Source organism: Solanum lycopersicum, chromosome 11 (genome assembly GCF_036512215.1).
Source record: "Solanum lycopersicum chromosome 11, SLM_r2.1".
NCBI lineage: Eukaryota > Viridiplantae > Streptophyta > Magnoliopsida > Solanales > Solanaceae > Solanum > Solanum lycopersicum.
Genome location: NC_090810.1, coordinates 59,526,681 through 59,541,834, shown reverse-complemented (window position 1 = coordinate 59,541,834; position 15,154 = coordinate 59,526,681). Strand labels below are relative to the sequence as shown.

The window sequence follows — 15,154 nt, the reverse complement described above, 5'->3', positions numbered from 1 at the left end:
ACTATTTGCTCTGTAAATGCCATGTGATCTTTTTTCACAGAAAAGTCTACAAAATTATTGGCACCATTTTGAGTCCTCTGCAAATGGGCCTAATCCAATACACCACCTGGTCCATACTCTAATAACTCACATCTTTTGTTTCAACTTTCTGTCATACCTACTGTTCAAAAAACACACATCCAAATTTAAATTTTTAAACTATTTTCTCCGTTTCAAAATAAATGTTAAGAAATTAATAAATACAATGTATAGTTTATTAAAAAAATTGAACATTGTTAAAAGGGATAGAAGACAAATATACCTTCTGAACTATCGTAAATGATATGCAGATACCATCCAGCATACTTTTGGAACATTAGTGTTCATGCCGTCCAAAACTAGAGCATATATACTCTTTACTATAAACACTAAATAGGAATACGTGGTGTGATCTTATCCGTCGGATCAACGGATAAGATTATGCCACGTGTATGTCCCGTTAGTATAAACGGTATATATGTTATAGTTTTCGAACGACAGAGGCAACAATGTCTCAAAGTATGACGAAGGGTATCTATATACCATTTACGATAATTTGAGGATGTATTTGTACTTTTTCCATTGTTAAAAAGATGGTTATTTTTATATATTTTTTGGCTTTACAATCAAGACTGTTTCAAATATCTGCGTGTAGAATTTCATATAGGAAAAGTATTCCTTGCAAATGATTTTTTCATATTCAATACTCGAAATTGAGACGTCTAGTTAAGAGAGGAGGAGCATTGTCCATTGCACCCTATCTTTTGGTGGTAGAACATTTATCTTAAGAGTGTAGTTTTAGAAAATATACTAATTTTTGTTTTGAATTATCGAATTGACGTTTTGTTTCGGGAAAATGTTTTTTACTACATCGATACTTATTTTAGGATGAAGAAAATAATAATAACTTATTTTTTTAAAAAAAATGGAGAAATTCTTTAGTTTTTTTTTTCTTTTTCAATTTATATTATTTATCTTACTATTTTTATTAATTCATTTAGAAAAATATCTTCTTTCATTTTTGCAAAACTCCTAATTCTAATTTTTCACATGTTTATTTAAAACATCATATCAAAGACATAATTATAATATAAAATCATAAATTATAAATTATAAATTTTATATCAAATCAAAATTAACAGTTAAAAGTACCTAAAAAAAAATAAGGGGTAAGTAGCACGTTGGCTAATGAAATGAGGATTAAACAATGACCTAGATGATAATAGCACAATATCAACAAAGGTTGCGTTACAAATACGAAGCGATAATTATTTCTTTATTCTTATTAAAAAATAGATTAATCGAGCTTTAAATTAAATATCAAAACAAAAATAAAGTGATAGATACTAAAACTTTTGTCAGAAAGATGACAATGATGCTTTTACATAGCTTTATCCTTTACTTTCTATAAACTATCAGTTGGCTTTATCTTTTTTTCTCTTCTTCTTTTTGTCTTTTACTATTCAATAATGTATGCAAATATAATCGAATATTAATATTAAATTCTGATTAAATTTAAATTTATATATAATATAATTAATTTTTTAAAGGCATTATCTTTAATATTTTTTTATTTAGCATTTTAAATTCAATACATCTATTTAAAAGTAGATATATAAATTTATATATTTTTAAGGGCAACATTTAAAAATATACATTATTTAGAGAGTATAATGTATATATTATTTTTTTAATATATAAAATTAAATAATAATAAATTGAGTGTAATTTAAAAATAGTTTATAAAAAAAATAGAATATGTACGAATCTTATTTATTTTAAAATGACAGCGAATATTAAAAAAATAACTCTAACAAATAAAAATAAATAAAAAATTGAGGCTAAAGAAACAACCTACAATAAGAATTGAAAATTAATGATAAGAAACATCAAATCAAACACTCAACAAGAAATTTATCTATATATTAAATTATACTTTATGTCACCATAATACTAAAAAGAAAAAAAAAATCAATGTGTCTGTCAAACATTTGGTAGAATATTTAAATTTATATCGAAAAATTTTAAATTAAAAATTAAATACATTCTAATAAAGGTAAAAGGTAACTTTATACTAAGAAGAATTTAAACTCAAAATATTCAATTAAATATATGTGTATCCGCCAAATATAATGTTCTCTTGTAAAAACAACAAACTCATGGTCTCCAAAATTATACATAGTGATTAAGGGTAATTTTGAATTGGAATTATAACTAGAACGATATAAATGAACCAAACTTCTAAATAAATGGCAAAATTATACATTTTCATAAATTACAAAGATAAATTTAGAACTTTTCCTTTTTTTCCCCCTAAACTTAAAAAGAAATTAGAGTTACATACATAAAACGACAATAACTTCTATATCTTTACGAGATAGAGCTAAAAATTAAGATTCACACTCTTTTACCGCAGTCATTCACTATTGGACATAGCTCTTTTTCTTGAATTTAACCCTCAGTAACTCGTACGTTGAAAGCAAGATGTTATCCATATACACCTTTGATATCATTTTATTTTCAATAGCCCTATTTTTTTCGGACTTCACCAATTGAATTACTATAAACATGATAAAGGAATCTTTATTAACACGTTAAAAAAAACTGAAATCTCTTTTTATTATCCGATTTATAATTGACCATGAGATTTTATGTCTTTTTATATAAACTTTTGAATGTACCTCTAATAATTGTAACGACCTGTTTAGTCGTTTTGAGCAGCAGATTTTATTTCTGGAAAAACAGGCTGAGACGACGGAACCCACGACGGAACGTCATGGGCACGACGGACCGTCGAGGGTGTCTCGTCCCAAAACACTTAGAAATTCTGAAATTTGGGTGCTGAAATCGACTCTCTGAACTCTGTGACGGACCTGCAGGACGGACCGTCACAGGCACGACTAACCGTCGTGATCCACCGTTTCAAAACACTTCAACTCTTGAGAATTTGGTACAGGGAACGATTCTCTGAACGTCGTGACGGAAGTGCAGGACGGACCGTCGTAGGTACGACGGGCCGTCACAGACTCCTTAAGGAAATCGAGTATCTGACGAACCTGCATGACGGACCGTCGCGGGCGCGACGGGCCGTCACAGGTTGCGTAATCCCAGTCGGAGTCGGATTTCTGGTTAAGTTTTAAAGGGGCGTTTTGGACTATTCCTGCTATAATTATATATTTCGTGGGTTTATATTAATAACTCAATTTCTTGGGGGTTAAAAGAGGTAACCTTAAGTTAATTAGTGGGTTATTATTGTTACCTTTTATTCTTAATTATATGCTAATTAGGGTAAAAGAAAGAGGGTTTGAATAAGAAAATTTGAAAGCACAAGAGAGGGAGGAAACGAACGAACAGGGAGAGAAGAAGAACAAAGCTTTGGGAATTTGCTAGCTTGATCACTAGTCTTCGGTGGAGGTAGGTTATGGTTTCTCTTACGATATTCGTAGTAAACTCTTAATAGCGAATGATATGTATTAATAATATTGTAAACCCTGCTATGTGCTTAATTGTATGTTTGCATGAATGTAATTATATAATTGTGATTATATAAGCATGATGAAGTTATTGAATCCCAAATCTTGCAAAATCCTAATCTCTTTGTTAATAATGAGGCCTTGGTATAAAAGAAGGCGTGATGAACTAAAATAATGGGATTGATGATGCCTTGGTAAGAAAGAAGGCTTGATGAATTGATAGAAGGAGAATTAGTGGATCGGGTGTCACGAACCGACACGTAGAATTAGGGGATCAGGTGTCACGAACCGACACGTAGAATTAAGGGATCGGGTGTCACGAACCGACACGTAGAATTAGGGGATCGGGTGTCACGAACCGACACGTAGCATTAGGGGATCGGGTGTCACGAACCGACACGTAGAATTAGGGGATCGGGTGTCACGAACCGACACGTAGTATTAGGGGATCGGGTGTCACGAACCGACACGTAGTATTAGGGGATCGGGTGTCACGAACCGACACGTAGATTTAGGGGATCGGAGTGTCACGTACTGACACAAGAGGATTAATGAATATGAGGGAGCGGAGTGTCACGTACCGACACAAGAGAAATAAAGATAATGAATCTTGAAAGATGTTAATATACTCAATCTAATGAACATAATTCCCAAATGAGTATGGCATTGAGGCTTGAGTCCTCATGTGTGAACTTGACGGTAATTGTTAATGATATAGTACTTGCTGTTGCTACATGTTGAGTATTATAGTTGATTTATGATATTACTTGATATATATTGATTTCTATTTTGAGTTGACCGATGATACCTACTCAGTACCCGTGTTTTGTACTGACCCCTACTTTTATGTTTTCTTCTTGTTTAATTGTGGAGTGCAGCAAACGTGCCGTCATCTTCGACTCAACAGTAACTCTAGCCAGTCTTCACTACATCGGATCTTCAGGGTGAGCTAATGCTTCTAGCTTGGACTGGATCTTCCTCTTCATGTCTTGATGCCTTGAAGTTCCGGCAAGGACTAGCTTTCATGTATCTTTAGCTTTTTAGAATACTCTTAGTTTAGTACTTTGATCATAGATGTTCTTGTGGTGATGACTTCCAGATTTTGGGGATAATAATAGTTATTGATTTTATTAATGAGTTTAAGTCTTCCGCATTACTTTCTGTTGATATTATATTGAAATGTTAAGGTTTAGATTGGTTGGTTCGCTCACATAGGAGGGTAAGTGTGGGTGCCAGTCGCGGCCCGATTTGGATCGTAACAATAATTAACATGGTTGGTGTTGTGTCATAAAACTATAGTACATATATATATGTTCCACCATGAAAATGTCATTTATTTATGGAGAAGGACCACTTTAAAAGAAATGGCTGGAATAATTGCTCAACCCTATAATATTGAATAGTAGTACTTTAGTTGGTTTTGTTTGTGACAAGATATATATATATATATATATTATAATAAAAACAAATGAGAAATATAAAAAGTACTTAGAAAAAAATTGTTAAAATTAGTGAAATGTGAAAAAGGATTAATGGGGGGGTGATCACATTTAATGCTTCTTAAAGTTCTTTTTGCTGTTGGCTTGATGTGGTATGTCTGTTACAATGTTACTTTCTTCCCCTCTCAACCACTTGTCATTTTGTATATTTTGACAAGTCACCGTCGAGAATTGTATCGGGATGAATATATGTATTTATTAAACGTTTCTGAGTTTGAGTGTGAAAATAATTTATGATAAAAAGTATTTCTTGTATAATGAGGTTTTACGTGATGTAAGTTTAAATTTTTGGAGGTTTGATATAGGTCCTGAATCGAATAAAAAACAAAATAATAATTTGAAGAAGGTGTGTTTTACCATTAAGGGATGAATGAGTAAGTGTATGAGCTTAAGAATTAACTTCTTAAATAGTCTTATCATGAAGAGATAAATTAAAATCTTTTCATTATTATTTAGGCGTGTAAAATAATAAATTCATTTTCATTTGTTGTATACTCTTTTTATACAGAATTGTTTGTCATGTTGCATTTATCGAAAGTTAGTTTGACTAATCCAGAATTGTTTGTCATATTGTGCTTATCGAACGTCAATTTGACTAATTTTTAAAGGTAAATTAGATCACATTAATTCGATATTTTAAACAAAAAAAATAGATATTCTAAAACTACATAAAAAGTACTATAAATTATATTTTTTTGCATATTAATATGATGAAAAAATACATCTTAAAATGTTAGTCAAAATTTTATAATGTAACTCTAAAAATAAAAATCATGATAAATAATTTCGGACGAGGGGAATAGTAAATTACACTTGCAAAAAATACACTTTTCTTATAAATGTGTTCATTTTGTACCTTTTAACATTTTCAAAGTTGTTATTGTACAAAGTAAAATAATTATAGTTTTTTACTTCACAAAATATAATTGCACTTCATTGTAGCCTTTTCATTTTTAAAAATAAATCTTCCGTCTTTTTCATTGATATTAGATAAATCATATTAAAATTTGATTAAATATATATTCACGGATCCATTACTCAAAGCAAACACTCTCCTCTTTCAAATAGGAGTAACATTTATATAAATTGATCATTTTCAAGAGAATAAATTGATGAATTTCAAGTTTAAATTTTTAGTTTTATTCAAATTATTTTCAATTAAAATTTTATAATACTTTTTATTTTTAGAGAAAAAAAAGCATATGTGCTAAAATACAACTTTTAAATTCTAACAAAATTTATGAACTCAAACAAAGAGTTTTGTGTCATTTTGCAACAAGTGGGGTAACTTGTATTCATGTGCAATCTAAAATCAATGTCTTTTTTCTATTTTCCATGACTTTATTCAAATGACTTCTCCTTTATCTCCTTTCTAAGTTTATGAGCTTTGGATATTAATCAAGATTTTATCGAAAATAATTTTATTATTAATTTATATATATATATATATATATATATTACTCTCTTTGTATTTTATTTGTTTGATTGAATAGTGCTTTGTGAATGTCATATAATTAATTTTCTGTTTCAATTTATTTATCTTACTTTTTTCAATTTTATTCTAAAAGATTCTTATTTTCTTTAATTTAATAATTTTTTAATATTAACTTTTCACGTGTTATATTTAAGATAATAATATTTAAAAACTTTATTTTCTTTGTCATATTTTACGTGACATCCTTTTACTTTTTAGTTCGTCCGAAATAAGATGTCACTTTATATCTTTGATAAAATAATTTTCAGACACATAGATATCTAAGAGTTAATTTAAATAATGAATTTTAAAAGTCTGCCTTTTTTCTTTTAAATACCTTGTTAAATTAAAAAATGCAACATAAAATAATAAGACAAAGAAAATATTTATTTTTTCAACTTACATGTTAAAAACATTAAAAAAATATTAAATTTTAATGAAGAAAACAAATAAAATGTTAACTGTTGATTTGAAAGGACAGATCATATAAAGAGACAAATACTTTTATGTAAGCATTACGTTTTAGCCTATCAAAAAATACTCAATTGCATCACGCGTCTTTAGAGCGTGTGCATCGCACTTGTCTCATCCCGAGGCTACCGATACATCGATATTCACTTTGGAGTCCGAATTATTTTACTCGAGTTTGAGAGATATCATATTTGAATCAGACAAATTGAATAGATTACAAAAGATTCGCGTCTCTAGTTAACAAAGTTCTAAAATTATAAGTTTGTTGATCTCTGTTTTTGAACTCGACTCATTCCTCTTTTAGAGATATTAAATTTAAATCCAAAAGATTGAACGGATTACGAATATATCTGAACCTCAAATTATAATATTTATATTCTGAATACATCTCTATTAAAGGTTCTTTTCTTTTATGTGAACTATCAAAGACGCATATGTTTTAGTTCTTTTGTTTCAATTTATGTAACGTAATGCAGATTTTAAGAATTAATAATTTTTATTTCAATCATGAATTTAAGCATGAAGTCTTGATATATTACAATAATTCATAATTTAAGATATGTATAAAAGAAATACGATAAAAAAAATTTTGTATATTAAATTTTATAACATGTCACGTAAATTAAAGCCGAAAAATCATATGATTTTTACGAGGGTAAAAAGATTTTTAATCACTAACATGATGCAATTTGTACTGAATAAATATACTGACAAAGTGAAAACTGTTAATTTTATGTCATTAACTTTTTACTGTACTTTACATTTTTTTTAACCAGGGTTAATTTTGTCCAAAAGTCAGTATAACTGTTCTCACGAGAAGTACACTTTCAGTAAAAAGACTGTGTCCCTTGTTTCTCGCGTTTTTATACGATATTTTATCAATCAAACAAAATTATTATTTTTTCCATTTAAATTTACGTGATATAATTTAATCAGACATGATTTTATAAAATATATATTTATTTTTTAAATATTTAAAAATTATTATTAAAAGTTACATAGATATTTGCTAAACAAGAAAATTTATTTCTTTATTAGCAATTGAGTTTAAAAGAAAATGTATCATATAAAATCAAGATGGAAGGAGTAATTAAACACATTTCTTTAACATTGTAAATAGGAAGAGTAATTTTATTTTATCACTTTTCTATATAATAAATAAAACGTCACGAAAAATTGTGATCGAAAAATAATTATAATTAATGATAGGATAAATTAAAAACTAAGTGTAAAATTATCTTATTAATTTTATAGATAACTATTATTAGACGGAGGAAGTATTTTTTACTTGTCATATTAGTTGATTATTATATTAAAAATAATTTTTTTTTTTATATTAGGTGATCACTTCTACATCGTCAGAAAATAATTTATTGATTTTTTATTTATTACTTCGCAATTTTTTTTAAAAGTGTTTACATTTTTCTGTGAAATTTCTAAAGAAGTTTTTTAAGGATGAGTTAATAATGTTATCTCTTTATCTGTGATCTCTTAAGCATCATGCAAAATAATGATCAATTAATATGAAATTGAAAAAATACTACTAAAATTAAATCGTATTAAGAGATCGTTAAATGAACTAGATAGGATAAACTAGACTATATCATCGAAATATCTAATTCAACTATTAGTACGTGTTATAGGAATAATTGTTCCAAAATATTTTTTTATATTTGATTTAAGCGATTAATTATTAATTTTGAGACTAACTTATTCAAATATTTATACTAAAAATGTGACATTATTATCTCATATATTCACTTTATTCAATAATAATTATCTACTGTTAACTTGGTACATTCCTCAAAAAATGACAAATAATATGTATAAATTCAAAGGTGAAATAACTAATTTTATTCCAAAATTATTGTCCTTTTTATCTTACCAATTAAATTAATGACATTACAATTTACATATACAACACATGCCTCATTTATAGAGTTAAAGAAAAAACTCAAACTAATTCACGTCTAATTTAAAATTTATTATTTTTTTCTCAATTAAACAAATATTCCGTATTAGGAAAAAAAAGTATGATATACAATAAAATCTCTATAAATTAATAAAGGTCGGATCATGAAATTTTATTATTTTATAGAGATATTATTTAATTGATAATTTAGTATTTATTAATTTAAAAAATGATTTGAAATTTAGTGAAGGTTAGTTTTAGATATATCAAAATCATTATATCTTATTAATTTATGTATCATATTTATTGATTTCACATTTTTTTAAAAGTGTACATAAAGTACAACGAATACATCAAAATCATTGTATCTTACTAACTCCAACCTCGTGATGTTGGGATAATAAGAACTTTCAAGATGTATTATCGAACATATTTTATTTAGGATATTAGAAGATTATGAAGTGGGAGAAACTAATCCTAGAAAGATTATTGGTTTGGTTGCTATTGATTTTGCAATCCCTGTTTGTATAACAAATATATCTAAAGACGATAGGAAGTTATTTTCGATATTATATAATTCATTTGGGATGAAATCTCAAAGAATTTAAATGAATCTCTCAATTCAGCATAAGCTTGGGATCTTTCTTTCCTAAAGCATTTCCCTTGAAGCCAGGTCTTTCTTCTCTTCTTTAAAGCCTGGAGCTGGACTTCTTTTTCCTGACTCGATTCACAGTTTAATCACACTAAGCCAGAGCCCAACCAGGGTGAGAGAGATTTACTTGTGAAAATGTTATTCATGAACTTGAGGTTATTGACGAATAATATCGAATACTAAAATAAAATGGATGTCAATTATCCGGGTGAAAGTGATACATGTTCAGAGGTCCAGAGCTTAAAAGAAATTGCGAATATCATCGGAAAAATCAATATTAATGATGAAGTTGGAGATGATACTATATCTTGGGAACCAATTACGCATAAGGAAACACTTATCGCATTTAAAACTCTTCACGTTTTATGGTGCAATTCGAAAAGACAACACTACAGCTCTTGGATGCAATAAAAACAGTCAGAGATGAGCTTCAACTACATTTAAATTTTAAGAGAAAACAGAACACTATAAAATCGCATTTCACTAAATTGTCTTAAATATAGTTTGTACTTTTAAAGAATTATTAATTTATCATATTAGCAGGACCATATATTTATATAAGGGTCTTCTGAAAATATATTATCTTATTATCTTATCAAAATTGATGATTTTTTCCATTGATCAAAGTTGGGATCGAAAAAAAATATTATTTTAAAAAGATTATTAATTTATCGAGTATTAATTTACAAAAGTTTTACTATAATCTGATTATTTTAAATTTTACGATCCAAATTTATAATCTATATATCACACGAAGATAACGACATTAATATATATATGTATCGAAAATTGGTTATGCCGAAAACCATGTCGTTTCTTCTGATGTCTCATCTTAAAATTAACTTGCTATACTTGGCAGTATAATAAGTACTACGTCTTCTAGTAGTGAAGTTCACATTTTTTTTATTTTGTCGCCAAGCAAAACGGCACCGGCGACGGAGACGGCGACGGTAACGGTGACTGATGAGTTAAAGGAGTGAGATTGTACTGCCGGATTGTGAGAACTAACTAGTGTATATTCCGTCAACTAATAACGCCGGCCGACCGGCGATTCATTTACTGATCTCGTACTTGTAGAGGATGTTGCTAACGTCATTAACTTGCAACGATCCAAGTTTCCGGTGTTGTTTTGTGTGAATCGTCTCGTTTTGGCTTCGATCGGAGAAGAAACTGTACGGATATTGACATTCACTTTAATGCATTTATGTTAAATATATATAGGTAGTACTCGCTCTGTAAATGTGTTTTTTGAAGCTGAAAAGCCTGTAATCGGAAGTTTTTCTTTCGACTTTTTTCTTTTTGCGGATATTGATTGATTGATATAAGTAGAAAGAAGGAAGTCAGAAGCTACTGCTTTCCGTTTTAGGATTTGATTGAAGAGGAGAGTATTGATGATTAGTTTTTTTTTTCAATTTTTGAGGTTTAATATCTGTTTTCATAATCGGAAATTTTCAGTTTCATTTTGAAAATCGGTACTAATCTTCATCAGATCCATATTTTGCTTGCCTGTAAATGTGTTTCACTATTAGTTTTTCTGTTCTCTGAACCTATTAATAGGATTTTTTTGGTTGAAATTTCTAGTTTCTGTGCTTTTTATCCTCATTTCTGGACCTTTTGATTGAACTTGTTGAGCGTAGTTTTCTCCATTGTTGTTCAGCTTCAAAAATAGTGTATATTTGGTGAATCGGTCAACGATTTCGGAGAGTCTGAGCAAGATGGATTTGCTCTGCTGCTTGTAATTGTTGTTGAAATTTACTGGTTTTTGACTTTTTGTAGTTATTTTCTAATTTTTTTTGTACCTTCTACTTGTATGTCTTGTCTAAATTTATTGGTTTCTGTACGTGTTTTCTCATTATTGGATCTTTTTACTTTGAATTTATTACTGAAATTTGTTTCATTTGTGGTACACAGCTTTTAAGCTTTTCTGGAATTGCTGTTCTGTAATTGTTTTCAACTAAGGAGAAGGGGAAAAACTATTGGATTAGCGAAATGAAGGAGGTTTTGGAGAAGTGTGTGGATTCACAGCTATGGCACGCCTGTGCAGGAGGAATGGTGCAAATCCCTCCGGTTAACTCCAAAGTCTACTATTTTCCACAAGGGCATGCTGAGCATACTCTTATGAATGTGGATTTCTCAGCTCTACCAAGAAGTCCTGCTCTGATTCTATGCAGAGTAGCTGCTGTGAAGTTCTTAGCGGACCCTGAAACAGATGAGGTTTATGCTAAGATTAGGGTTGTCCCAGTTGGGAACAAGGGGAATGACTTTGATGATGATGATGACATTTTGGGTAGTAATGAGTCAGGAACAGCTGAAAAACCCAATTCATTTGCCAAGACATTGACTCAATCAGATGCAAATAATGGTGGTGGATTCTCTGTGCCTAGATACTGTGCAGAGACAATATTTCCTAGGTTGGATTACACGGCTGACCCGCCTGTGCAGACCGTGACAGCCAAAGATGTTCATGGTGAAACTTGGAAGTTTAGGCACATTTATAGAGGTACTCCCAGGAGGCATTTGTTAACGACTGGTTGGAGTAGTTTTGTGAATCAGAAGAAACTTGTTGCTGGAGATTCCATTGTGTTTTTGAGGGCAGAAAATGGTGAACTTTGTGTTGGAATTCGTAGGGCGAAAAGAGGTGGTATTGGTGGGCCTGAAGCCCCATCTGGATGGAACTCTGGTGCTGGAAATTATGGTGGATTTTCTGCGTTTTTGAGGGAAGAGATGAGCAAAAATGGAAATTTGACTTCTCCTACTAGGAGCTTAAGGGGAAAGGGAAGGGTGAGGCCTGAATCAGTTGTTGAAGCTGCATATCTTGCTTCTAGTGGGCAGCCTTTTGAAGTTGTTTATTATCCCCGTGCAAACACACCAGAATTTTGTGTTAGGGCATCTTCAGTGAATGCTGCAATGAGGATTCAATGGTGCTCAGGAATGAGGTTCAAAATGGCTTTTGAAACCGAGGATTCTTCTCGAATCAGTTGGTTCATGGGAACTATATCCTCCATTCAACTTGCTGATCCCATCCGCTGGCCCAATTCGCCATGGAGGCTTCTTCAGGTAATGCAGCTATTTTCAGCTTTTTATTTGGGGCCAAAGTTTGTGTTGTCTATTAATGTGTCAATTACCTGGCCATTGTTCTGATATTCTTTGTATCAGCTCTTTAGTTGATTGGTGAATATCTTATAGCGAGTTAATAGTCCTCCAATATTATTTTGACCTACTTTCCATATTTCTAAGGTGTAGTGAGATTTCATTGTTGCATTGCTAAACTGCAGGGACACTGTTCAACTTTCTAAGGGCTTTTCCAAGGTTTAAAGCAAGTCACAGTATGTAGGTTGATTGTTTGACCATTTCAATGTCTGAGTATGTTTAGGATTTATGTCATGTTCCGGTTATGCTCATATTACTCGTAACCAGCCCACTAACAGGAAAAATCTGATGTTTCCTTTTTCATGATTATGAAGTGTAGATAAACACATTTCCTTCTATTGCAAGGTCATTCGATAAATAGTCCACCTTTTTCTTGTTTCTCTATAATTTTCAAGGGTTTACTTTCTTTCTCTGTCCATCATTGTTTTCTTGGGAATAAGGGTTATAAGTTTTTGGGATCTGTCCAAGAGATGTACTCTTCATCTTGTGTCATATTGGGAACTTCAGAAGAAATGACTCGGTATTTCATTGGCAAACTATGGCATAAAATAGATGTTACATTTTTTCTTTCATACAACTACTTTGATGCCCTCAAGATATAAAAATGCAATATGCAGTTGCGGCTCTGCTCACCTTTTAGTCTAAGTTTAGGGTGGTAAAACTTTTCTCCATGTACTGCAGGTGGCATGGGATGAACCTGATTTATTGCAAAACGTAAAACATGTCAGCCCATGGCTTGTCGAATTGGTCTCAAATATGCCAGTCATTCACCTCTCGCCCTTCTCACCGCCAAGAAAAAAGCTGCGTCTACCACCAGATTTCTCACTTGACAGCCAGTTTCAGTTACCATCTTTTTCAGGCAACCCCCTCAGGTCCAGCAGTCCTTTCTGTTGTTTATCTGACAACATCACTGCAGGCATACAGGGAGCCAGGCATGCTCAATTTGGAGTACCTTTATTGGATCTTCACCTTAGCAACAAATTACCGTCAGGACTGTTACCACCAAGTTTCCAGCGCGTTGCAGCCAACTCACAACTTCCTAATGTCATCAATAAGTGCCAAAATGACAGAAATGATAACATCTCTTGTTTGCTTACAATGGGTACTTCAAGTAAGACATTGGACAAAAATGATAGTGTGAATACACCTCGGTTCTTACTCTTCGGTCAGCCAATTCTGACTGAGCAACAAATCTCTAACGGATGTTCTGTCAGTGCTCCACAAGTAGTCCAAACAGGGAAAGACTTAGGCAGGATACAACCGATCAACGAAAAACATCCTTCTGAGCAGAAAGGCAGCATTCAAGACAATCTATCAAGTGCAACATTTTTCTGGAATCGAGGTTATCATGCAGCTGAACTTGGTGTACTCAATACTGGTCACTGCAAAGTATTCCTCGAGTCAGAAGATGTTGGCCGTACACTTGATCTGTCAGTTATGGGATCATATGAAGAACTGTACAAAAGACTTGCAAACATGTTTGGACTTGAAAGACCAGATATGCTGACCCGTGTGCTCTATCATGATGCAACAGGTGCTGTTAAACACACCGGAGATGAACCATTCAGGTGCCTTGTTTTTTCCAGTACCTTCTGCTTTTGATTATTTTTCCAGTGAAAATGGTCGTGTATACGTGCGTGTGTGAAGCACACATTGTTTATTTAAAGTTTAATGAACCTTTCTCTCGGACTTGTTTAATTTTGCAGTGACTTTGTTAAGAGTGCAAAAAGATTGACAATTCTGATGAACTCAAGCAGCAATATTAAAAGGTAATTGTCAACCATACTCTTCCTTGATAGCTAAGTCCTTAAAACCGGAAAGTATGATAATTTTCAAAATAAATGTTCCGTATTTGCCACCTTTTGATTTCTTTTAACCTTGTATATCAGGAAATGGTTAACTGGTCTCGCAACTGCTGAACGTGGTCTAGATTCATCAAACCAGGCAGGACCTCTTAGCATCTTTGCATAGCCTCTGTGTGTATAAGTACTTTTCTCGTTCTTTTGTTTTTCGTAACGACTGCTTCACTGCTAGTACTAAGGAACACTATCAGTGAAAATATTATGTTTGTTTCTGTATGGATATTTTGAGTTGCTCTTTGTGTTGAAAACATTCAATGTGCTTTCTTTAACAGTCTGTGGTGCTGTTGTTGGTGTTTTTACTCTGAAAGGACATGAATATGTGAGCCTCCCCCCCCCCCCCCCCCCCCACACAACCACGATGCCCTATCGTTGCATGCTTTATTGTTGAATTGTATGATCTTCTCATCAGATAAGAGTCGATCCTTGTGATTGAGTTTGATTCTTTTTCATGAATCAACTACATTTACATTCATACTATGTTATATTTTGTGATTTTTATTTAGCAAGGTGTAACTTCATTTAAAATGTTAAATGTTTCAATTAGGAAACTAAGAGCAACTATGTTTTGGTCATATGTTTTCATTTATATGTGACATGTTTGCATCTTAGTATTAACATTCTAATATCTTATTGTCCATAGTAC

General features: G+C 31.3%; 1 protein-coding gene across 2 annotated transcripts; it reads left to right on the top strand.

Moving 5' to 3' along the window:
• Positions 1–10,306: 10,306 nt before the first annotated feature.
• Positions 10,307–14,780, top strand: ARF10A (auxin response factor 10A). Of its 2 annotated transcripts, none has more exons than XM_010314885.4 (5): positions 10,307–10,720; positions 11,411–12,556; positions 13,331–14,217; positions 14,356–14,418; positions 14,539–14,780. In XM_010314885.4, exons 2-5 carry the CDS (start codon positions 11,489–11,491, stop codon positions 14,618–14,620), a joined length of 2,100 nt encoding a protein of 699 aa, XP_010313187.2. In that variant the 5' UTR covers positions 10,307–10,720; positions 11,411–11,488; the 3' UTR covers positions 14,621–14,780.
• Positions 14,781–15,154: the final 374 nt, after the last annotated feature.